Genomic DNA, 25,262 nt, shown 5'->3' with positions numbered 1-25,262 from the left:
ATTGCAAAATTGTACACGTAATCGTGCTACATTTTAAATATACGCTACAATATATTATATTTCTTATCTGACCATTTACATTGTGTACAAAATAAATTGCCTCATGCTTAGCGCGAGTGTACAGTCAGCTCCGTTCGCGGTATTCCAGTTGTGAAAAAATAGCCTCACGCGTCGTAACGAACTTAAAATCTGCACCTTCTTACATATTTACAATTGAGGTGCTGACTTTCCTTTGATCAAATAAACAAGCGTGCGTTACCTCAAATGCACCACTGAGTATTGTGTACTGTGGAATACGCTATTGTTAAAACAATTACTGATTTATTTCGTTTCAAGGCGTAAAAGACTTTCAAACACTGACTTTAAAGATGAGATTCCGTTAACAAACCACTGTACCTAGGGCGAGTGTACCGAGTGCATGTGTCGTGTACCTCCTACTGCACGAGGGGCTCGGCCTCTACCTCCTTACCACGGTTCCTGGCGCGCAGCAAGGCGAGGGCGCCGAGAGCGAGCAGCGCCGCGCCTACCGCGCCAAGAGCCGCGCCCATGGCTCCAGACACCGCGCCCCATGCGCTAACTGGGCCCACGGGCACTGCACTAGATCCTGACAACTCTGCCCACATACATACAACCATGTTACTAGGACTTGATAAAGAGGGAAATCAGAACATAACAGAAACGTAGGAATATTGTGTGAAAGATGACACAGTGAGAAACACATATGACATATGTTTTAAAGACGAAGAAAAAAGCGTACCTCCACCAACTTTAATAGGGAATAAAAGGACACATGTATAATTAAAATTAAAATAAAACTATTTTGGACAATCTTCAGTTTTTATCTACACATGCTCAAGAAATTATTTTAAGCATTGGCATAAATTTAAAAGGTATATTACAATTATGATGATCCAATTCAAGTTTTACAAAATTAGTGATGTCACAATATAAAGCTACAATAAAAGCAAATAGTACTAAAAAATACAAATCACCGAAGCACATTTCGGATTAATTTAATTAGAATGATTTATCAAGAAAATTTTCACATCATGAAACTTATTTATTAAACTCAAGCGGACTTTAAAGGAACAAGGAAATTAAATACGCTAACAGCTACTAACGAATAACAATTTTATTCGGTATCACCACTAAACTAATCGATGTCGATACCGGATTAAATCGTTAGTGTAGCCATTTTATTATTAAGTAATAATAATATAATAGTTTAAATAGTTTATTTTTGTATTGTTGAAAAATTACAAACGTATTAGCTAGATCAATATTGAAACAATATTTACAAGGTGATTGAAGTTTACATCTTGAAAAAGGTTTAATTACTTTTTGAACTAAATAATCATTGGCGCCATAAGCTTTCATAAAAAATTCCGATCTTTGAGTCGACTGCCTTAAGAAAAGTGAGAACTTTTTTATTTACTTAATTACATATATACAAAAATCTTAAATAGCATTAAATACAAACAAAGGATATATAAGCCGTACTGAGAGTGTAAAAAGCGAGAGAAGTTGTCAAACGGAAATATATAATTTTTAAAATAGCAACAAAACGCATTAAAAAATAAAACATGCCATAAAGTCAAACTCAAGTGTTCTAAGTTAATGGTTACAATGCCTTAGTGTAGATTTGTCAACTAAAATTGTTGATAGTATAGTCATTAATTGGGCACATAATAGAGAAATAATATAGAATAAGGAGTACAAGAGACTTAAGAGGTTGTTAAAGTAACCATTAAACGTAACTGAGTGGGACAGTAAGTGTTCACTGACCGACAGTAGCGGTGGGTTTGGCAGGTGGAGAGCTCTCCGTGGCGTTGCGCGGTGTGTCGTCGATGAACTTGCAGACGCGGTAAGGGTCGAGCTCGGGCACGAAGACCCGCGACCCGTCACTCGACACCGCGATATCATGCGGGTTGGAGAACTTTCCGTCCGGTGCGAAAGTGCCCACCATACGCCCCGATTCGTAGTCCACCACGTACCCGCGCACAGGCGCACCACCCCCGGGACCATTTACTACGTATAACCGACCGCCTACAGACAATAATATCTACATTAAACATTGAATTTACACTAAATGTATCTAAAAATGTAACTTCAGAATGAACTTATCCTAATTTAATTTTGAAGGAGAAATAGATATAGAGAAAACTGTAGGTTTTTTAATTCAACACGGACCAAGAAGCAGACGACGGCTAGTTAAAGACTAGACATAGTAACACGTGGATGGACACTAGTACGTACCATGTACTGGTGCGTAGGCGACGCTGAAGAGCCTGTCACCGATGAGCCAGCTGGAGTATGCGGCGAGGTAGGTGCCGTTGTCTGCGCGGAAGCAAGCCACGCGGCCGCGCTCGCGGTCCGCCACACACACCGCGCCGCGATCCTCCGCCAGCGTCAGTGCGTGCGGCACTTTGAACACGAACGGGGACTCCCCGTACCCTATCACACACATACAATCCTATTATCATACACACTTACGTATTATCACTGAAAGGTCATCAATAGTAGTTACAAAGGATTGATTCTTTGTGATATCAAGGCAACCAATTGATACAATAATTCAAAGAACGATTCACATAAAATTTTAGACATTTTTGTGGTTATGTTGCATATTTATTTACGTATAAACAAAAAAGCAATTAAAAGGTGATATTAAAACAAGACTTGATTTTTTTCATTTTAATTATTTTACCAAAAAAGTACTTCTACCTTTAAGCTTATAAACGAGATGAATACGTACGTTTTCCCCACTGCAGTATTCTTGTACCATCGGGCGCAAACTTGATGATCCTCGTGTTGCAGTAGCCGTCCGCTACAAAGAACTCTCCACTGGACAGCACCGCCACCGCGCTCGGCTTGCAGAAGTGGCTTTCGTCATCACCTGGGACGAATCTAGTTAGGAAAATTAAAAGTGACTTAATATTTTCTTCTACTATGTGGATTTTAATTTAATTTGCAAGGCAATTTTTTGTAACATGGGCACTGCAAATGAAGGTGATTGTACATAGAAATTAATTAGGCTACTTACTCAAATAACATCTCATCAAATTTAATATTTTATATTTGCACATAATATTTTTATTTTTAATATAATTAATTTTGTATACTAATTACTTGCAAGACAAATAAATAAAATGTAAACTCACTTCTCTCCAAGCACCATTGCTGGTTTATCCCGCTGGTCAGGTGTGAACTTGAAGACCTGATGCAGTGCTACATCTGTGAGCCAGACATTACCCACAGTATCAACTGTGATCCCATGAGGCATGTAGAAGCTGCAAAATTTAACAAATACTTTTATACACTTATTCAAATGAAAATTTCCACTGATCAAATCAGTTCTGATTGAATCATAATATAATAAAAAAAAATATGGTGAAGAAAATAATCTTCTCTCTTACTAATATTATAAATGCAAATGTTTAGATGAATGGATAGATGGATGTTTGTTACAAGGTATCTACATAACGGTTGTACGGATCTTGCTAAAATTTGGCATGGATGCAGAACATAGCCTGGAAAAACACATAGACTACAAATAAAGTTTTATTCTAATTCCGCACGGACGGAGTCGCAGGCAACAGCTAGTATGATTATAAATGTATTTTATACCTAAAGAAAAGTTCCTACTTTAAAGATATTCGAAATTAAAAGAGGTGATACTGGACTTGTTAAATTGCTATAAGGCTATGAAAGGTGAACAATAAAAATTGAATAAACAAGATATCAAGTGACATTTAAATAAAAAAAAACTACATGGAAAAATATTAAATAACACTAAACAAACAGGAACATAAAACACCTTTTAAAAAAAGGTTTGACATTTTAACACAACAAAAGTCTAGTAAGTAACTTAACAGAACATATAGAAAATGGTAAGCCTTGAGATTTGAGTAACAACTCATTATTGAATGTGTTAAAATTAGGGTAAGCAGATAAACAATATTCTAAAATACTCACAGATTTTGTCCCCATTTATCAACCAGTTCTCCGGTGTCATTGATCACCAAGATTGTTGGTTCTGGTATAGGCTTTTCTCCTATACCATTGTACACATTTCTATCACTAAATGTACTAGCACCCCATATATTAGGACCTCGGTGGAACACCAACAGTAGACCGGAGCTGTCCAGAGCAACTCCTGATACTTGGCCCATTGTGATGGATGAATCAGGCCAATTTTCCACCCATTTAGGTTCTAAAAAGTTATATAACAATTGTAGAATATTTTAATTAATTCGAAATTAAAAGTTAGACTTCAATTTTTTTTTTAATATTTACTGCAAAAATAAATACGAAACTACGAACCATGTTCTAATTTTTCTAATGCTGCAGCAAATTGAGGCTGATGATGTTCGTATAAACCATAGTATTCATTCACTGGCACCTAAATTTTATACAAATAGGATTAAAAGTCCATAATACCATAATCAAATGCTATAAATTCCAATTAACTTTCTTACCCTTCGTGCTGAAATGTAGATAAAGTTAAACACTAGTAATAATAAAATATTTACAACATTCGGTACAGTTGTACTTGATAGAGATTTCATCGTAAGTTTATTTATTATTTAAAACTTATCAATATTTTAAATTATTTATTAAACATCAACAAGTAAATGAATTCTTATCAGATTTTATCATGACTGACATTTGGTGACGTATTCGATTTAGTGTTGCCCTTTTACGAATCGAGTCTTCTGATAATAGTCGAAAGTCTGCCTATCAAAATCGACAGTCTCTTAATTGAAAATTATCCTTTTAATAACACGAGTTTAAAAGTGTACTTTTATGGGCATATCCTTTTTATGATGTCTATATATATTTTCATTGGATATTTTTTGGAAAAACAATATAAGCGAAAAAAACAATGTAACAAAGAACTGCTTTAACAATCGACTGAATGGTAAGAAATTACCTAATTTTTGTATTGTACTTAATTATTCGTATCTTACTTAGTATTATAAATGCGAAAGTTTAGGATGGATGAATGTTTGTTATTTTGTATCTCCAGAACAGATAAACTGATCTCACTGATTTTTCGTGTAGATGTGGAGCAGTCTGGAAGGCTACTTACTAAGTTTTTTTTTAATTTCGCGCAAACGAAGTCACGGGCAAAAGGTTCCTAGGACGTAAGTCATTCATCATTGTCGATCAATGTTTTAGGGAGGGAAAAATTTGAATTATTGGATAAGACATCGACAATTATATATAAATATGATTGATTAATTCTAAAAATTTTTAGAAGACATAAAACAATAGAATTATTAAACCGTTCGAATTTAGGTTGATTTTTAATAAGAAAAAAACAAATGTATGCATTAACTAATAAGTTTATTTCACACGCACAATAAAAGTGCCATTACACCTGAACGGAAAAAGTGACATTATATAAATAAACCCATTCGTTAAGGGGGTCGCACATTTGCCTTACTGTTCCAGTATACGGCGCATTATCCTTAGCACTATTCCTCCTGCGCCAGACTTGTGTGCAAGAGAGTCATCAGACATTTGTCAAGAACAACTGCGCTTGTTCTTGAGTCACCCTCATCCTCTTTCGCATTTTCTTCAAGGATTTCGGAGACTTATTACAATCTTGTCCCAATGACGAGATGTGAGAACTGAGTTTGTTCACCAACTCGACTCTTGTCTTGTCTAGAACATTATCATGTGGCTTAGCGCACATAAGTCGTCTGTGATAAAATACTAATTTATTCATTGTCTGATCGAGACTCTTTTTGGCGTTACCTTCATCAGCCTCGTTCACTTCCACTTTACTATTTTTCTTCTGCCAACTTCTATTCAACTTTTTCCTTACTATTGCTGGACCAAGTTTCATAGATTTTTCATTATTTTTCTTTTTAAATGTTATCAACTTCTTTTTTACAGCATAATATTTATTAAGCAAGTCATGATAGTCCTCTCTGGGTAAAGCAGTGAATACATAATGATAATGTTCACCGATTTCCGAACGCATTTTTGTCGGTATATATTTTTGTCTAAAACTCGTTAATTTTTCTTTAAGTATTCGTAATTGCCTTAAATGCTTGGATCCATTGGCAAGACCAGCTTGACCGATAAGAATCATATTCAGTTTTTTAATAACATCATTAAGGTTGTCCCGATTATTTGACAACTGCTTCGGGCTAATTTGCTTCTGTTTAAGAAGTTGTTGATGATGATTTTGTAAATAAGTAAGTTCTTTATAGATGTCCTTTGGATCACCTAAATCTTCGTTTAGTGAATCAAGAGCTTTGGTTATCTTTCTTATAAGATTGTACCTGTTCCGTGGTATATTAACGCACAGGAAGTTTTCAGAATCATTTTCTACATGTTTTTGATTCATCCCATTGTTAGTTTTCACATTATCACTATTTTCTTGACTTTGTATCCATTCTCTAAGATCGGATTGAAAAGCTTCTTGATCGCCGACTTTTCCTAAAATACTTATGAATGTATTGGAATCTGATTTCTGTACAGTTACATTATTATTCTGTGTAAATTTCTTTAACCATTCCTCTCCTTCTTTAGCTTTAAGTTTTTCCATTATTTCATTGGTAACATAAATTCTTGCAGTCGTGACAACGTCACTTGTGTCTGACACTTCATTATCTTGAATCATTTGTCCCTTTTTATCATGATTGGAAGAGGACACTGTTACGGAATCTGGTTGTTTTTCAGCTGCAATACTAGTTTTAGGCGGTTCTATATTATCATTTGTTACTTTATTTGATTCTTTAACCACTTTGGTTGCATCTTCATATTGATCTTTGTTTTGTGGAGTCTTTCTTCCGTTAACAGTTGTCATAGGACTGTTTGTATTTCTACTCATATCAACTTCCTCACAATTTGACATGTGTCGTTTCTTATTCGTATGACCTTCATGACAAACAGGCGAATTTGATAATCGTTTGTTCCTGTCATTTTTATTTGACACAGTTTCAGCCGGATTTGGTGTGTCTTGTGTAAAATAACGTACAAGCGGTCGATTTCTTTGTGGTGTGTTTTCGTTTTGTTTATCACTCCATATTGGATTGTATAAGGATACATATGGAGAATTGATGGGTAGACCTGAGAATGGCAGAGAAGATCGGCAGGTATGTATGAGGTGCCCTCGTCTGGCACATCCACTGCAGAACAGTTGATGATGCCTTTTCATCTGCCGATTCTCTTCTAATGGTGTATTACAAGTAATCTGAAAAATAAAATATTATATTTATCTAATATAGCGGAATAAAAAATAGAAAACGGGGTAAAAATTATCCTATGTCCGTTTCCTGGTTCTAAGCTTCCTTCCCACCAATTTTCAGTCAAATCGATTCAGCCGTTCTTCAGTTATAAATAGTGTAACTAACACGACTTTCTTTTATATATATATAGATGTTTCATAATAAAAAGTAAAAAAATTGTAGATACTATCTGTATTTATTTTAAATATAAGTATTAGTTTTTTTTTTAGTGATAATCAGATATATATTTACCGTGTTATGGTAGCGTCGCCACAAGTCGGGGCAGTGGCTGGCAGGGTGGCCGATCTGTCCACATTCAGGGCACCTTACATTGTTCCAATTCGAACAGTTCCGGCACATAGTTGTATACATGTGATTTGGAGATCCACACTGGAATAAAACAAATTACTTTTTTCCTAAACTAAATATGAATGATACAATAATAAACATAGATTAATTCAGTAATAATGAAGGAAGTTCTTTTAAACAATGCTTGGGGCACTTATAGGGGGCTTCTGTAACCATTTACCAACACATTTATGTCTAGATAGACATTAATGTGTGGTGTCTATCTAGACATAAATGTGTTGGTAAATGGTTACTAATTAATATTCAACTTACATTAACACAAATCTTCCTAGGACAGCGTGTCTCGTAATGGCCGGTGTACCCACACATGTGACACACGGGCGGCTTGAACCTACATGTGTCATCTCGATGCCCCGTGCGGTTGCAGTAATTACATCTGTAACAACAATTGTGATTTTATTAAAAAAAAAAAAAACTTCTTTATAGACAATCAGATATACAATGCTTTAAATTTATCGCGACTATATTTATTTTTAAAAGGATAAATGAAAATTACTTGCTCACAATCTTAGTGTCAGGTAAAAAAAAAACTTTTGACAGTTGCTTTTCATGTGTTATACTTTTGGTAATGTTTATAAGACATCTTACTAATATTATAAATGCGAATGTTTGGATGGATGGATGGATGTTTCTTTGAAGGTATCTCTGAAACATCTGAACAGATCTTGATAAAATTTGGCACATATGTATAATATAGTCTGGAAGAACACATAGGCTACCTATAAAGTTTTTTTTTATGCCGCTCAGATGGAGTCGAAGGAGACAGCTAGTATGCCATATTGCTAAAAGATCTATTACTATATGTTTGTGTCTATCTAATTTATACTAACGTTGGTTTCCTCCTGGACAGTCCGGGCATTCTGTCTTTGGGGTCAATAACCCACAAACTTTTGTCACCTGAAACAATTTTTTTCTTAAAATAAATAAAGGTGTGTAATGAACAAATTCTAGCTTCAATTTTTAATTATAAAACTTGATATAACATCCGTTTTTTTAATAAAATAAATATGTGGATCTACTGATTATGTTTCAAAAAAACGTTTTGAAATACATGTGTCTGAAAACATAGGTTTTTTTTTATATATTCCAAGGTGGCAAATGAGCAAGCAGCCACATAAATTCGCCGAAATAGCGAAGCGACCCAATGGTCGCTTCGCCATTTCGGGCATTTTGCATGGGCAATCCCATAGACATTCGCAACTGCAAATGCGTTGCCTACCCCCAATTGACGGAGACATATAAAAAGAGAATATTTAACCTTCCTATGCATCTCCACATTCATCAAATCCCCCTCCCTTCCCATCCTTTCCTTATAAGAAAAGGGTGGGAAGGGAAAGAGGACTTAAAATAGGACTCCAGCACCACATTTATCAGACGAAACGCGGAATTGCTTCCACTTCACGCCTGTCTATGGTCTTAGCTGGACTGGAATATTGTTATACTTCTATATTGTATAGATTCGAAATAATTATCTACACAATGCTATTGTGTGTAACACAATAAACTACACGACAAACACTTCACATATTGAAATGTTACTTGGATTCAGAGTGCATTTTGTAGTCTTTTCAAGTATGTAAATAGCAAGTATGTATTAAGTCCTCAGTGGGGACACGTATAGTGAGCTGATGATGATGAAACGAAATATTAAGAACATTACTTATCACCATCTCTGATATTTTAAGATGTTTTCTGCATCATTTGTTTCATACTAAACATATTTGAGCTCCTTAATGAAATAAACATGTCATAAGCTTCTGCAATACGTCAATTAACAACTAAAACATCTCAGTTTAGTTAGCAAAGATATTATAAAAATTAAGTTAACAACTTACGGGACATGTTTTTCTGTATTTCACGATGATTAAAGTTTTCTCCGCCCCAGCTTTCATTGTAAAATTTCTCCATTTCTGCTCGTAAAGTTGACAAGGAATATCGCCTTTTCTTACAAAATTTCTCTTTACCTTTTAGATTATCGAAATCGAGATCTTCGTATAGAATCGCCGGTACTTTGGTAGAACCAAATTTCGTTGCATCGTTTTGAATTGTATTCATTTGTTCAGTATTATCTGGTTCCACTTGGAAACCGGTAACATTTGCCATGACAATGTTTTCATCAATTATAGTATCATCGAATGTTGTTTCTGTCAAGTCTATAGTTGGTTGACATTGTTCTACTGTTTCATTATTGTCTCGGAGCAACTCCGGAGTCTGTTCTGCTTCCGTATGATTTTCTGAACTAACATTGTCATCTGAAGACGAGCAAATATTTTCTTCTGTTGGTTTTTGATTTGTTTTTACAGGACTTGTTTTCTCAGATTGGTTTGAATCTGATTCATAAACATCAGCGTGTGGAAAACTTCTATCTATAAAGGTATAAGATACGTTAGTTTTCTCAATACCATTTCCAGATTGATTGCTGTCTGAATCGTAAACATCAGCATTTGGAATACTTTTCTCTGATACAGAATAGTTTTTAGTTTTCTGTCGTTTATTCTTTGCTTTACTTTTTGGCGTTGCAAAATATTCACCTTCTTTAGCTACTGGTGTAGAGGGTGTTGGTGTGTTTGTTATGGGTGTAGATGTCACGCTATCTTTGTTTTTCTTCTTTTTTTTTCTTTTAGGAGGAGAGCTTTGGTCTATTATATCAGAGCCATGGAGACTGAAGTCGAAGCTTTGCTTGTTTGGATGTTTGGAGGATATATTGAGTGCAATGCAGTCGCTGCGGATAAAGTCATCAGAAACTGACGACACAATTGATGGAACAGGACTCGCGGAAACATCTCTATCACTTCTATTTTTTGTTATTTTATCAGGTGTTACTTTATGCACACTTTTCTCATTCTCCTCAGTGGTGTTTGAAACTTCTGCAATTTCATCTTCGTCTGAACTCTCAATAGTAATGGTTGGTTTTGGTGGCAATTTAACCTCAATAACTTCATCCTCATCACTTGATTGCAATTCTACAATATTCATGGGTCCATCGTTTTCTATTATCTCTATGCTTTTCTTTATGTTTTGCGGTACGGGAGATTGAAATATAGATAAATCGGCAGGTAAAGGAGTTACGTTACATTTTTCTCCCTTGGATTTTATATTTTCCGGAATAAGTGGTTCATTTGAGGACAGGTTGGGTTGTTTTGCTCGATTAACCTTTTGTAACGCATGGTCATCATTAGTGTGCCAATATCGACGTATGTTAGTTTGGGGCCGCTTGACCACGAAGTTATCATCCTTAAGGTTAGTGGTCAAATTGGCTGCCTCATTACCTTTATATCGCATAGAATAAAACCGTTCCTCTAGCTCATTCTCATTAAGATCCTGAAAGTGAAAACGATTGCAAAATCATCACGCATTGTTGTGTCACAACATAAATATGGTAACCTCAGTACTTACCTCCTCCATATTTCAGCGGTGAATTTGGATAAAACAAAATACCACACGAAATTAACATAATCGAAAATTGTATTGGAACAATTATAAAATTGTTGAAAGCATTATTAATAACTAAAACAGAATTTTTATTTATTATGGACACGTCTGACACTCCATAGCGAGTCGAGTCTTTGAGAACTAAAAAAAAATTGAAACCACAGATAAAAAATAACACAATTGTCATCTTGGTTACAGATTATATTGAGATTTTTACAAAACCAAAGACTAAAAATCCAAAACGCTGTTTTTATATTTTTTAAAATATCGTTTCTATAATCATGTTAGGGGAAAAATACAGTAAACATTTATTATTTAAAATTTATATTTAAATATATCATATTATATTATAAGATTCAAACACTATGGCTGCTGGTGGATTTACCGTTGAGCTGCGGCTCCACAACTGAATTGGCAGCTCACGGCTCATCGCGATGTACTATATCTATGTGATTTGACGAACCGAAAGCTGCCTGGCGACTAGCAGTTCGCAGCTCGAAACGCAAATCATAACTCTATGCGGGTACAAATTGAATTAAGCTGCTGCCAGTTCACTGATCTCTTCACCGTGCTGATCGTGATCTGCTAACCGTGAGCTGCAGGTCACCAATTTTAGTTGAGTTTATATACGCAGAATTTTGTGTTCTGTTCATTCTTTCTGAGATATTTCTAACCTCCATAAATTTTGGATAGTAAAATGATATATGGCCGTGCACCAGATAGGAAATGCAGAAGAGACCACGGGTGTGAGCCAATTTTGTTAATATGTTAAAGTGTAATCATTGCTTTCTATGGCCAATATAACTAGGCTCGCTCTATTTACTCCGAAATTCAAAGAGATTAGGTCGTTGTTCCTTCCGCTTCACATTTAATAGTTATTTTCAAATCAACTTTAGCTTGTCCCATTATTTTTTTATAAGTTTTGTTCGCGCCAATTCGCCGTTGTGATATGCGCCTACAATTTTAAGACGAGCAACGGCGTAATTTTAGAATTACCGTCATAGAATTAAGATTTTGTTAATCCAAATTAATTTTTAACTGTGTCATTCTGTTCGCTGTTATCGATCAACTCGCATTATACGTCTCTTCCCTCTTTGGCAAAAATTAGTTTTATTCCGTAGTCTAAACTCACTAACTTTTACAAGTTTGTATTGATAATGTGATATTCTTACATAATAGGTACTAGTAGTTTTAAATTTCATAGGTAGGGAAAAGAAATTTGTTTTTGTTTTCTTATTATGTATTTAGTAATACTACAATAGAAATAAAAAAAAAAACTTAAACATCGTCTTCGTATAGAAATATCTTAAAACGGATAAATTATCACATGTGCTTGAGCAGTCTCACGATACAATCTTGAGCCATCTTCCAATATATTCGCTGAGCTTCCGAACCGCATTTCTGTAAAGAAAAGTGTGAATTTTTATTTCAAGATTAATTATAATAATGTTCCATGAATAACTACAGTAAATTGAATCGCACTCGTCCATTATTATATAACTCTTACTTAGCATCATATTCATTTTGTGTGAGGCTACTAAAGCCATGGAGTAAACATTAAAAAAAAAATTAAAAACTTCAATGACGGATTAAGTTAACCTGAGTGAGAATGTTGTTATTGATTGTGGACCGGCGCAAGGCAAAAGCGAGGCGACCATTCGCTCCGCAGCCACTTCGCAATCCTCACATCGATCCGTCCAGATTGGCTCACAGTGTTGACTGATGGTAAAAAAAAATTGCAAAACATAAATGATATAATTTATTTTCAACTCATATTTTATTTTAAAAATTATTCTATTACTGAAATATGAATTTAAGAATGTTTATAACAAAATTAATGAACCAACTTTCTTGCAATATGTTGCAAGCTGGCCTTGAGCACGGCGTCGTATGCGCTGGTCGCACCGCTAAAGTCTCCGCCCGCCGCGCCAGCACAAGCCCATGCCACACACCCGCCCGCGCGGACCAACGGTGACAAGCTCTCTAATAACTGAACATTTCAAGAATAAATAACTGAGGGTCTTAAAACCCATAGAATTGTACATAGTGCTTCGGGTTGTGTTGATAGTAAATTAAATTGAAGAATCCCCTTCCCGATTAGTTACTGGTCTTAGACCTTCTTAAATTTACAAATATACTGTGTCACAGACCTTTATATTATAATATACATCCTCAGTAATTAATTGTGTAATGCCATCCAAGCCACTTTCTTTCATTTCAGCCCCTATTACCACCAACGCGTCGGCTTTAACAGAAATCGCTTCGCTTGTCGCTGTACTTGTCGCTGTGCTAACGGTACAGCCGCGCGCTATTAGTCGTTTAGTTATTTCTTGTCCTAATGTGCTTGTGTTATTGGTTATCTGAAAAAAAAAACATTTTTTTAACAATGAGTCTATGGTACTATCCCAATTGAATTTCATGCGGCGTGCAAACGAAAGGAGAAATATTTAAATTAGTGTTTAATAAACGGAAACAAACTCTTTTTAAAAAGCGGTACGTATAGCATTTTGTTTTATACAAACCTCTTATCAAGAAGAAAGATCACGAACATTGACACATTTATTTATTCAGATATTATATTTTTGAATTACGTATTTTTTCACAGGGTATGTCAACTTACTAGAACATTTTTAACTGGTATCCTGTGGCGGGCCGCTTCTTTGGACCGAGCTGTGTACGCCAGCAGTGCGGAGGTGACCAAAAGCAAGGAGCCGCCCTCGAGTGTTGCCAGCAGTCGCCACGCCAGCGCCGCACCGCCCTCTACCTCTGTCATCTGCAAAACGATTCATTATACTGTTCGCATTGTTGAAATATCCATATCTTATTATTTTTTTTTCAAAAAAATAGGTAACACTTATGACACTATAGTATTGAACAAGTGTTTTATTTCTGGAAGACCTTTTTTTGGTACATCGACATTATGTAAGATTTGTTGATTTCTCGCAAATTTTATTGCTAGGCCCACATTTGTTGTTGCTATATTTGTCATATAAAGAGCATTATATCTGCCAAAGCGACAACACATAGTGATTTATGCACGTGATGACAAATCAAGTAGCGCCAGACTCATCTATCATACCATGTTGTGAAAATTTATGCCGGCGCTTCACATTGAAAATGATTTGTTTTCAAGCTTGGCTATAAATCGAATAATTATTAATAACTAATATATGCGGAGAAAAACTCGCTGCAATGGCTTTTGGCCAATAAAAGAATTAAGATATTAGACCGTTGTACATTTTTAAACAGGTTTCTTTGTTGCTGCATTTATATCGGAGTGGCAACTTTTGGTATTTGCAACATGCTTTTATTCATTAATAAATCAAGCGCGTCCGTACTAATGCAACCAATGTGTGGGTATGAGAAGTCCGCCCGCCTGGCCCCTTCACTACTCGCCTTTAAACGTCTACAAAAACTGACACAAGGCAAGGGTTGATATTGAATATTGCTCGAAAAATTGTTTTTAATGTCAATGAATTTTTCGTGATGTTCGCAATATTTGCAACACAGATCAAGACCAATCCACACGCTGAATGTTGGAACCAAGACGATAACTTGTGGCCAATATGGCTAAAGTGACTACGGGTTCACTATGTATTTCAAATGTTATAAACAAACTGATTGTTTTTATATTTAGATACTATTGAGTAATTAGTTGATTATATTTCCTGCTTACATACAATACATATATCTATACATTTGTTAAAATTATTAATAAATTGTGACGTAAACGTTTTCTGTAAAAATATTACCATGTGCAGTTTTATCTTTTTAACCGCATACCTTGACCATTTGACCATAACAGATAAATATTACAGATAAAAAAACTTGACTGCTTTATTAAAACGGTTGTTGCAGACGTTGTTTCTACAGATTATGTAAAAATCTTTCTACATGTTACTAAAGCAATGGAGCATATTTTAATTTAGCAAATTCGCCAGACTTTTGCATGATACGGATGTTATCATATTTAAGTGTTAAGTTTTGCAAAAACCAGTTTTTAATATATACAGATGCTTTTATATTAATAAAATGTGGCTTTAAATTTAAATATTGCAGACTGCATCAGATTGTATTTACAGTAAGGCAATATTGCTTTGATTATAAAAGCTTACAAATATGTAAATTTTTTAATCTGTCGTAATAATTTATTATCATGTTGCACCCATATTATTTATTCAAAATAATATGATCAAAATTAACGTAAGATGCAAGTATTTATGAAACACTTTCCGATACCGGGAATCGAACCCGAGCCTCCTGGGTGAGAGCCAGGTATCCTAGCCACTAGACCATATCGGATATGCCATAATTTACACAATGCTGACTATAGTAGCTGTCACTAGCAAATCCGTCCGCGTGTTATTAAAAAAAAACTTAATTAGTAGCCTATGTGTTCTTTCAGACTAAGTTCTACATCCATGCCAAATTTCATCTAGATCCTTTAAGGCGTTCTGGAGATACCTTTAAACAAACATCCATCCATCCATCTTAACATTCGTACTTATAATGTTAGTAAGATTAAAAACAATTTTCATACTTTCAAAGTTATTAGCTGATTATCACGTAGTTAAATTGTACTAAAAAAATAGATAAAATCATTTTTCCAGTTAGTTTCAAGATAATGTATTAAGGATTCTAATAATGGTTTGATTTAGAAACCAAATATCTTGCGATCGAAGTAAAAACATGTTGAATTGAAAAGACCTGAAAGGGAAATACTCTACAAGTTCCTGCTATTGTATTCTGATCGGGTGTTAACAATAGCTTGCCTAAATAAAGGCTTTTGTTTCCAAACAAAAAAAGAATGAACACTCTCAGATATACCACATAGCCTAGACGTTAGATTGCTTAGATTCTACGAGTCACTGAGTTCGAATCTCTTGATAGGAATTCCTTATTTTCAACCCTATTTGGGTTGTAAAGAAAGAATAATATCTCTTGAGGGGATTTGACTTGGAATTCCGTTTAAAATAAACGCGTAACTTAGTGTCAAGTTATTTTTTTTTGTTAGAGGACTTCAATATGTCGAAATGTTATGACTGCGGCCTTATTTTTTTTTAACAATAAAGTGAACTAGTTTTTAATAAGCGTGATCGTTACGGTACACAACAGAAGGTAAACGAGACGTTAGAATGTTGCAAAACTTTTGTATTATTTTTTTGGGCCCTTTAAAAAAGTGATTACAACTTATTGTACTACTTAATCGTGTTTTTATTTACCTTGTACTTTTTTTTCATTTAATTTTAAAAACACAATGTCTGGCACATTATAATTAAATATTTCGCAGATGAATAAATTAAAATTTAAATTACGTTATTTTTAGTAACAGTTCATAGTTAACCTTGTATCACTGTAATAACGCAAAAAAAAATCTGTCTGACCACGATTAATCATTAATAAGTTATAGAACTCCAAATTAAAGCTATAATAAAATCAAGGTATTAAATTATTAGTACTAAAATCTATGATACGTCAAATTCTGTCAGTTTTTCGCATTTTTTTTTTATGTTGACTACTTGTGTGAAGATATTTTCTGAATATTAAAATGAACTTTTGAACTCTGAACTCCCCAATCTTCAGTAGCTTAAATACTTGTAAAAGAGGTATTCTCAGGAAAGATGGATGTTTCTTTTTCGCTTCGTTTTCTTGGGAGATAAGAATGCATACAAATTGTATTTGTACAATCTATATTAGGCCATAGACAACATTTTTACTTTTAACTTCAAAGTAACATATGTCATACACAAAAATTTTGAAGTCAAAAAAAATATTCGTTCTCATATTGATTTCTATTTATGCAATTCACAGGGTAGCGGATATTTCACTACTTAGGCGAATTCAGGTGACCGTTTACTTGTCGCCAACTTATATTATAAAAAAAAATTACATATTTTTGTATCACCAGCGTAACATGGGTATCAAATGAAAGCATTTGATTAATAGAATAACTTTGTTAAAGTCTAATGAAATACCTAAAAAAAAAAAATTCAGTCGAATTGATAACCTCCTTCTTTTTGAAGACGGCTAATAAAATAAATTGTCAAAAGTTTGATTTTAGTATTACTTGTTCAGATTTGTAAAAAATCGTTTTTGTTAATTGATGTAATAAACATAATCCGATATGGTCTAGTGGCTAGGATACCTGGCTCTCACCCAGGAGGCTCGGGTTCGATTCCCGGTATCGGAAGACTTTTTTAACATTATCCCGTTTCACTGGCTTGTATATTTATAGTTTTTTTTTATTTATCAGAGCAATATTTATGTTATACAATTCGAATGAAACTAAAGTGACCCACCCTTTAAAGTTTTATCTGTTCAGCTTTCTAAACCAGTATTGTAACAGCCAATACTTGTACTGGGAAATCGTTTTACTTCCTTGAATTCACTATTTATATTATTACGACAACGTTGGCGTGCTCTAGAAATTCTAATAAATTTATTGACATTTAGTTATCTTAAGGAACATTTATTTAAAAGTTAATAAACAAAAATTAACCAAGCCTAGAGAATACAATGACATTTTAAACAATTCCGTTTATTCTCACGTCAATTTTGAATACATCCATCATATATATAGGTAGTTAAGTTGTTTGTATACAAATGAATTGAAGCCGTCTAAAATTATTGAGGGTGATGGATCACTCGAAGATTCCGACACTTCCTTGTACAATTATTTATCATTGAACTTGAAGCTTTATTCGAATAATATTGAAATGTTACAAATAATTGTATGGGTATAATAATCGTCACGATAAATAAATTAATTAGGAAAACATACGTCGCTAAAAACCAGATAACATCTACTACATAACACAAGTAAATAAACAGGTATGAAATCTAAAAACCCGCCAAGTGCGAGTCGGTCTCGCGTCGAGTGTTCCGTACCAACCTGTAGTTTTGGAACGAAGTTCCTTATCGCGGGTTGTGAAAGGGGGCTAGACGGAAAAAATTCTTACGAAAAGTTGTCACGACACTTTTTGCTATAGTAAGTATGTTAACGACGAATGAGCGCTACTTCACCATGGCAACGACGTGACAATATATAACAAAAAATCATAGAAATAAAATGTACTTCTTGTGAAGACTTAAGTTTTTTATTCATATAAACATTGGTTCCTTCACTAATTAATAGAAAGGAACTTCGTTCCATCCGGGTGTCCCAACACACCTCTCAAGTTTTTTTTTTCGCAATTTTTCCTTTATCTGTGCTATAAGACGTTGCTTCGTACCAAATTATAAGATTCTGAATTCACATGAAGTTCTCTGTAGGTATTGATTCTCTTGCGGGCGTCAAATTTGTAGGATAAACGGTTGTACCTTTTGATTGCGTTTCGTTTAACAGTTTGATTTCACAGCTCCAAGGGACAGTAAATTCTGAGTACTGAACCCTAAAAATAAAGTATTATAACAGTAAATAACTTGATTTGAGGTTATGTCAGTTTGAAGTCGATTTTACGCTTTCTTCCGAAGAGTAGAGTGGTCTTAACTCACTACTGTAATTTATCATAAAGAATACAAGTTTCAATATGTCGTTTATTCTAGAAAAAAAGCAGACGATGTTGTTTCATCCTGATATTTATTATTCGCTTATTAATAGAGGTCATTACAAAACAATGTCATTGTGTGCTAGCTAGCAAATAGAAAATCAATAACAATGAAATTGAATAATAACGACAGCAAAAAAAGTCGCACAAACTCATTTGCATCTTCAAAGAATATTAGCATTATTAACATAAAGTTATAAAAACATAATCATTGTTCAATCCTTGAACAGTCGAGATGCTAACTAATGCATGTAAACCAAAAAAATTACGTATAAGTATTTAAAATTTTGCTAATTTGAAATACTAATGCGACAGGAAATGTTATCTCTATTCGAATATTGTTTTTTTTAGGTTTAGGTTTACGTTAAACTAGGAATTACTAAGAAGAATATTTGAATACGACGTTTAGCGTCTAAGAGCAGCGGGTTTCGCATGTGTACGAAGGGCCTAATGCATATATGACATGTCTGTCATTCTAAATCTCTAAGTTCATTTTTCAAGAAACAAAAAGATGGCCTTGTGTTTCTTGCAATGTTAATCTAATATTACTTTAGGTCACGCATTTTGAAAGTGCAATTTTTTTTACTTAATATCATTTTAAGGCCATCTAAATAGTGACCCTGATAACCAGATATAGTTAGGTGAGTGGTTACATTCCCTCACTCGATTATAGCTACGTCTAATATTTATTAAAAGATTTAAGTTACGACTAGATGTAATTTAGTCTGAAGCTCTTTATTATCTGCTATAGGTTATAGATTCAAAGGACATTTTATCTATTATATTATTTATTTAAACAACACAAAATATCGTTAAAATATTCGTTACTTTTGTTTTGACACATTACAAATTAAGTTGAAGTTTAAAAAAGGTCAAACCAAGGTTAGCAAAAGATGCAAGAGTTCAAAAATGAAAACAAACAATCTTACTAATATTATAAACTAGCTTACCCGCGAGTCCGTCCGCGCGGAATAAAAAATAGAAAACGGGGTAAAAATTATCCTATGTCCGTTTCCTGGTTCTAAGCTACCTGCCCACCAATTTTTAGTCAAATCGATTCAGCCGTTCTTGAGTTATAAATAGTGTAACTAACACGACTTTCTTTTATATATATATATATAGATAGATAGATAGGTAAGATGCGTATGTTTAGAAGGATGGTGGATGTTTGTTTGAAGGTATCTCCAGAACGGATCAACGGATTTTGATGAAATTTAGCACTGATGTAGAATATAGTCTGGAAGAATACAAAGGCTACTTATTAAGTTTTACTTTTAACTTTATAATATTTATCAACACATCATGTATACTCCTTAAATATTTAATTTTATGATTTTTAAGCCAGTTGGTGTCGACTTTTATTTACTTATGCACCACAAGGGCTGGTGGCCGTCCTTGGTCTGGATATCTCACGAGACTTGTTTCGCTCTACCTTATACTTGTAGCTTTAACGGTCATACTTCCGAACTACATGAGTAACATGATGTTACTAGCTGTTGTCCGCGCGGAATTAAAAGTAAACTTTATAAGTAGCCTATGTGTTCTTCTAAACTATGTTCTACATCTGTGCCAAATTTCATCAAGATCGGGTGAGCCGAGATAATTTCTAACAAACATCCATCCAACTTTCGCATTTATAATATTAGTAAGATGTGATAAAATAATCATTGAGTGGAGTAAAGAATACGATAAGAACAAGAAATAATAGGTTGTTTGGAAAGTCATTTCTTTTTTTCTCGACTTTGGATTCGTGTATTTTCGACGAAGATGCGCTACGTCCTGGAAAATAGAAACAAACATATAAAATAGAAACGAACATAGAAATAAACATAGAAAATAGAAATAAAAACGAAATGACTTTCCGAACAAAAAAACAAGTATATTAACAAACGAAAAAGAAATAACTTGAAAATTACAATAATTATTTAATAAATGGGATAAAAATATACGTAATATTAAAACTAAAGGTAGGTTTAAGCAGCCCTGTATTAGAATGTCCGCTGTACTTGATTCGTAATGACTGTTTCCGGACGAATGTACGTTGACTAGTTTGGGCGGCGTGACATATTAGCTAATAGCCTAGAGCTAGATAAACCTTGATAACGCACTCGAATCTAATCAGATTACTCTTGGTAATAAAGTTGGAAAGATTTAACAGACAAAAGCAAAATTTAATACACAAAATAAAATCTTTATCTTTATAACTTTTTTTCTTTAATTATCAAATAAACTTGTTCAGTTATTTTGTTGAAATTCCAAAATGGTTGCCAATGACTTATCAATTTTTTTACTTCCGTCCTATGCTTTGTAGTTAGTTTTTTTTTTATTTTACTGTCTGGTAATGACCTAAGCGTTAACGAATTACGTCAACATTTTTTTTATTTGCAAAGTTTACTATAATATTTAGAATTAAAGAAAAAAATATATTAAAATTAATTAATAATGTATTATGCACGAGTTTAAATAAAGTGACTTTTTCGTATTATTAACTGCCCGTTAATGTGACAGAACTCAATCTCAGTCTTTCAAATATAACAGGAGATCAGGAAATACCGGGAAAATCGAAAATCTAAATCTAGTTTGACGACCAAACCGATTTTGGCTAACCGCCAATAAACTTACTATGCCCGTGTGCATCACCTCCATTCCGGACAGACATAAAGATGTTTAAAAATCGGTTTTTCGCTATCGCAAATAAATCATGTATACAAAATTTAACCTTTTTATTGTTACGTAAAGTAATTCCAATTTTATTAATATGTATACAATTATAATATACCTATACATATGTCTAGGCAAGCTAATACGAATCTTCAAGGCGTTTGTGTTGTGCGTAATAAAATTTCAAATTTAAACCACATAATGTGTGTGTTTATTTGTAACAAAACGTACACAGTTGAGAAGATTTCATAACGACAGATATTTCGATGCGTGTGGAGCACGCGTGTCGGGGACAATGCCTATTTACGTGACTTGATTTGGTTCACTATTTAAAGTACATTTATATAAATAAACTTCAACAAACATATGAATACAATAAAGTTAAATTCGATTAAGATCTTATAAAATAAACTAGCTGTCGCCCGCGACTCCGTCCGCGCGCAGTTAAAAAATGGGGGGGGGGGGTATGAAAAATAGATGTTGGCCGATTCTCAGACCTACTGAATATGTTCACAAAATTTCATGAGAATCGGTCAAGCCGTTTCGGAGGAGTACGGGGACGAAAACTGTGACACGAGAATTTTATATATTAGAAGATATTATAACTATAAAATGAAATACTTACATTGATTCTTTTACACAAATAAAATTGTTAAGAAACTATTTAAACCTGTAATGTAGTCCGCTTCGTCCTGTGTAACTGGGCCATAACTGTTCCTACTTAGAAATAATAGCATATTAAAAAGTCTTATTTGAAACAAGTTTGTGAGAAAAAAATTAGATACACTTTTTTAACGCAATCAAATGCTTTCAACATTAGCAAATGACCATTTTTATTGTTCGTTGTTTTATGTAGATCAAGACTTCAGCAAGTTGGTATCCTGCCATTCAAAGTTTATGGCGTTTCGGAATCTTGTATGAGCTGATGCGCTGCACAAAAGGGACAGTGTCACGTGAAAACAGACATGTACGTATTGTCAATTTAAACAGTGAAACGGCCCAAAATAAATCCAAAGATAATAAATGCATTGTTAGCTAGTGACATGTGTAAATATAATTTCTTATTTAACCACAAGCCGCAATAAAGTTTGAATATTATAATAAAGGTAATATTATATATGTATTATATTATATCTTACTTCTTACTAAATATATGATGGATGGATGGATGTTTGTTAGAAGGTATCTCCAGAACGGCTGCATGGATCTCGCTGAAATTTGATATAGACGTAGAACACAGTCTGGAGTCGCGGGCGACAGCTAGTGTTGTATAAAGGTATGCATTACAAAGGTGGTATAGATGTCACGCATGCGCACTAACCGTGTCCGAAACGCATACCCTGTTATTACAATACCGCTTGTTATGTTGCAATAAACATACTTGAAACTAATCTAGATTCTGATTTCATTTCTACATAATAAAAAAATAAAATTGATTCTCTATTTTATAGATGGAGATCGCTTTTAGTACAACACCTCGATTTATAGTCGAATTCATTGGATGTAGGAAACTATATCAGGTTTCATTAACTGACAATGTCATTTTTTGTGCATAAGTTTAGTGTGGGACGTTTCATTGTTTAAATTTTAAAGTTTTTTATAATGCTGTAATCACAGACTTATAAAAAACAGACATGTTCGTAATGTCTGTTGTTATAAGTATGTGAATTATAAAAACAGACAGACTTATAAAAACAGATATTACAAACAGGTCTGTTTTTTTATAAGTCTGTGATTACAACATTATAAAGTTAAAATTGTAAGAAGTTAAAATTGATGTTAGTTACAATTTCTCATTTCCATTGAATTTGACTAAACAAACATTTAATTTACCTAACATTTAGTTGATATTGTTTCGCACTCGTTGATGTCTTTTAATAGTACATTAAGTTTTGATTAGAAATATTTATTACATACTAGCTATCGCCCGCGACGCCGTCTGCGCGGAATTAAAAAAAACTTAATTAGTAGCCTATTTTGTTCCTCCACACTATGTTTTATATCTATGCCAAATTACATGCAGATCCGTTAAAGCGTTGTGGAAATACCTTCAAAAATCCATCCATCCATCTAAACATTCGTATTTATAATATTAGTAAGATAAGATTTCGATTGCACGACGAGTTTTTTTTTATTTGAATATTCATATGAGTTAAATCTTCACGTCCAATTAAGCCAACTTAAAACAGTCAATTAAGATTTAGAGTAGATTTAGAGGAGATTTAGAGGATATTTAAAGGAGATTTAGAGGATATTTAAAGGAGATTAAGAGGAGATTTAGAGGATATTTAAAGGAGATTTAGAGGAGATTTACTGACAGGTCGGAGTACTCTATAGTAAAACAAACGTATCTGGCCCGAACAGAGGCGCTGCTATCGCGGTAAGTTCTGTCAAAAAATATATAAAACCTATACATGGACAAAGACAATGGCATAGATGAAAAAAGCTACAGTACAAAAGGAACCTTGTGACTTGAGATTGACAGGAGAGCGCCAGTGAGCTATCACTATCACAAATTTAATTTGACTTATACCCACCGGGTCAGATATCCTTAACGGTCTGTAGTAGGTAAAAATCATAGAACAATAAGATTGGTCTCAGAAACCCACGGTAAGTGTGGAAGTAGGCAGTAAATATATAAACCAACAAACAATAATAATAGCCCAATGGTTCGAACACGAAATAAATTGTTGTAAATTGTGAAATTACTACTACTACTATATTACTATTAAAAAATTGGAGTGTCTGTATTTAATATAAAAAAAAACCATTTCGTAGACATGATGTATTTGCGCTACTTATAATTTAGAAGTTTTATCTGTCTATTTGTCTCTCTGACCGCAAGTCCGCATTAATTCCGGGTAGTCTTTGAAACGGCTCCGTCACAATGAAAAGCTGATTTGTGCTGTATTGTGGGAGTAGCTTAGGGGTTTTTTATTCTGCGCTGACGAAATCGCTATTCAATCATACAATTATAAAAAAATTATCGGCTCTAGCGTGACTTAATGTAATTATTCGATTTACTGATGCTTCCTTGATGTCGTGCCAAGGTACAAATGTGCATAATTTTAAAAACTTAAAAACATCACCACTATCCTTGACACTGCCTCCGAACCATATACACACTCATTTCGTATGTCAATCATAATCAAGTGTTGGTTGTATGAAACCAACTTACGAACAACATACTTCGTTCAAATCAGTGATTCCCAAAGTGATCCAGATAAGTGATGGAAAATAAAGTTAAAGGAATGGAAAAGAAAGTGGAAGAAATGTAGCAACAGGATTTCGCCTAAATCAGTAAAATTTTGAAAGTAGTCTAAGAGGTCAACCTCACATCAATAACATTAAGGGAAAAGATTTGTTTGAGGTGGATAAACTTTGTAACTTTACATTACCAATTACCAATATAAATTTATCAAAAGTATCATTAACTTTTTTTATAGCAAAAGGTGGCAAACTAACAAGCGGCCAATTCAATTCGCCAAAATAACAAAATGACAGATGCCCATACGCAGAGACATTTGCAAATGCGTTGGTCGAACTTTAATTGACAGAGGACGGGATTCTCAAGAAAGTGAATTTTCCCATCTCTATGCGTCATCTTCTCTGCCAAATACATCTCCCATTTTGCATTATTCAAGTGGATTATTTATTGTTATAATAAATTATTTAATATTTACCTAAATCTCTGCTACTTTATACTATGTAATATTATTTCAATTTTATTTTCAAATAAAGTTAGTCACAAAACGAAGTACAAAAAGCAAATTAGCTAACGTAGCTAATAACTATAATAAAAATATTGTTACTTTATTAAATAAAAAAATCTAACAATATTTTTTTAAATCTGGGTCAAATCAGGTTTGTATTTGTACTATTTTTTTTTCGGAATAAGTTTCGACGACAACGATTAATTAGCAAACAAAAGTTATACGTCAAGTGTGAATTAGAGATCGATGTAATGATAAAGACTTGATGAAGTCGTATTTTGGTATACAAATTTTTG

The 25,262-nt window shown here is 33.7% G+C and overlaps 3 protein-coding genes and 2 non-coding genes across 5 annotated transcripts; 1 reads left to right on the top strand and 4 right to left on the bottom strand.

Moving 5' to 3' along the window:
- Positions 1–31: 31 nt before the first annotated feature.
- On the bottom strand, positions 32–4,635 carry LOC106714150 (peptidyl-alpha-hydroxyglycine alpha-amidating lyase 1). The gene is made up of 8 exons (XM_045682740.1): positions 4,479–4,635; positions 4,324–4,402; positions 3,976–4,213; positions 3,162–3,290; positions 2,756–2,907; positions 2,257–2,454; positions 1,786–2,046; positions 32–613 (listed from the first exon to the last, which is right to left on the bottom strand). Exons 1-8 carry the CDS (start codon positions 4,566–4,568, stop codon positions 435–437), a joined length of 1,326 nt encoding a protein of 441 aa, XP_045538696.1. The 5' UTR covers positions 4,569–4,635; the 3' UTR covers positions 32–434.
- Positions 4,636–5,338: 703 nt separating this feature from the next.
- LOC106714149 lies at positions 5,339–11,185 on the bottom strand. Its single transcript, XM_045684985.1, has 6 exons — positions 11,010–11,185; positions 9,449–10,934; positions 8,444–8,510; positions 7,866–7,989; positions 7,497–7,634; positions 5,339–7,210 (listed from the first exon to the last, which is right to left on the bottom strand). The coding sequence occupies exons 1-6, from the start codon at positions 11,016–11,018 to the stop codon at positions 5,519–5,521; spliced, it is 3,516 nt and encodes a 1,171-aa protein (XP_045540941.1). The 5' UTR covers positions 11,019–11,185; the 3' UTR covers positions 5,339–5,518.
- Positions 11,186–12,334: 1,149 nt separating this feature from the next.
- On the bottom strand, positions 12,335–13,828 carry LOC106714158. Its single transcript, XM_014507122.2, has 5 exons — positions 13,666–13,828; positions 13,196–13,405; positions 12,893–13,035; positions 12,645–12,764; positions 12,335–12,446 (listed from the first exon to the last, which is right to left on the bottom strand). Exons 1-5 carry the CDS (start codon positions 13,816–13,818, stop codon positions 12,389–12,391), a joined length of 684 nt encoding a protein of 227 aa, XP_014362608.2. The 5' UTR covers positions 13,819–13,828; the 3' UTR covers positions 12,335–12,388.
- A 1,447-nt stretch (positions 13,829–15,275) lies between these two features.
- On the bottom strand, positions 15,276–15,347 carry Trnae-cuc. Its single transcript has one exon. It is a non-coding gene; the product is annotated as a tRNA-Glu (tRNA).
- Positions 15,348–17,163: 1,816 nt separating this feature from the next.
- Trnae-cuc lies at positions 17,164–17,235 on the top strand. The gene has a single exon. It is a non-coding gene; the product is annotated as a tRNA-Glu (tRNA).
- The last annotated feature ends 8,027 nt before the right edge of the window (positions 17,236–25,262 follow it).

The sequence above is a fragment of the Papilio machaon genome, chromosome 2 (genome assembly GCF_912999745.1).
Source record: "Papilio machaon chromosome 2, ilPapMach1.1, whole genome shotgun sequence".
NCBI lineage: Eukaryota > Metazoa > Arthropoda > Insecta > Lepidoptera > Papilionidae > Papilio > Papilio machaon.
This window is presented reverse-complemented; position numbering and strand designations above follow the sequence as displayed.